General features: G+C 63.7%; 1 protein-coding gene across 1 annotated transcript; it reads right to left on the reverse strand.

The window, feature by feature from the left end:
- On the reverse strand, positions 1-312 carry LOC132316777 (feather keratin 1-like). Its single transcript, XM_059815677.1, has one exon. It carries the CDS (start codon positions 301-303, stop codon positions 1-3), a length of 303 nt encoding a protein of 100 aa, XP_059671660.1. The 5' UTR covers positions 304-312.
- Positions 313-652: the final 340 nt, after the last annotated feature.

Raw genomic sequence — 652 nt, forward strand, 5'->3', positions numbered from 1 at the left:
TTAGCAGGGGTAGCAGCCTCTTCTGCCGCCGAAGCAGCCCAGGCCTCCAAAGCCGTAGCCAAAGCCTCCGGAGGAGATGGGCACTCCCTGGGAGCTGAGGATGTTGCCCACGGCAGCGGATGAGGAGGATCCGACGGCGGTGTTCTGTGGGAAGGAGCTGAGGATGGGTCCTGGCAGGGTGACGAGCACGGCGGGAGGCTGGATGACGACGCGGGAGTCCTCGCACTGCCTGACACAGGGCTCGTTGCAGCTGTCAGCCAGCGGGGTGGGTCCGCAGGGGCGGCAGAGGTCGTAGCAGGCCATGTCTGTGGTGTGGAGGGGCCCTGGAAGAGAGGGTGCTGAGGAAGCGGAGGGGAATGGGGGTCCGAGGGACAGTGTTGCAGGAGGGCGAGGGAGTGTGGAGTCTTGTTGTGGGGCTGTGGGCAGCGTGGTGGTGGGGATGTGTCAGGGCTGCTGTGTGTGGCGTCAGAGCGTGCTGGAAGAGAGGGGCCAGGTGGGTGAGGAGAAGGAGGGGAAGGGGTTTCAGGCTCACCTTGTTGACAGCAGAGTAGAAGGCGTCAGGAGAAGTGTGTGAGGGAGAGAGGCTCTGGGCCGGCTTTTATGCTGGTCCCTGAGTGAGCCTTTGCGCATGACAGCATTTTTCAGCAAGCAG

This window comes from Gavia stellata, chromosome 3 (genome assembly GCF_030936135.1).
Source record: "Gavia stellata isolate bGavSte3 chromosome 3, bGavSte3.hap2, whole genome shotgun sequence".
NCBI lineage: Eukaryota > Metazoa > Chordata > Aves > Gaviiformes > Gaviidae > Gavia > Gavia stellata.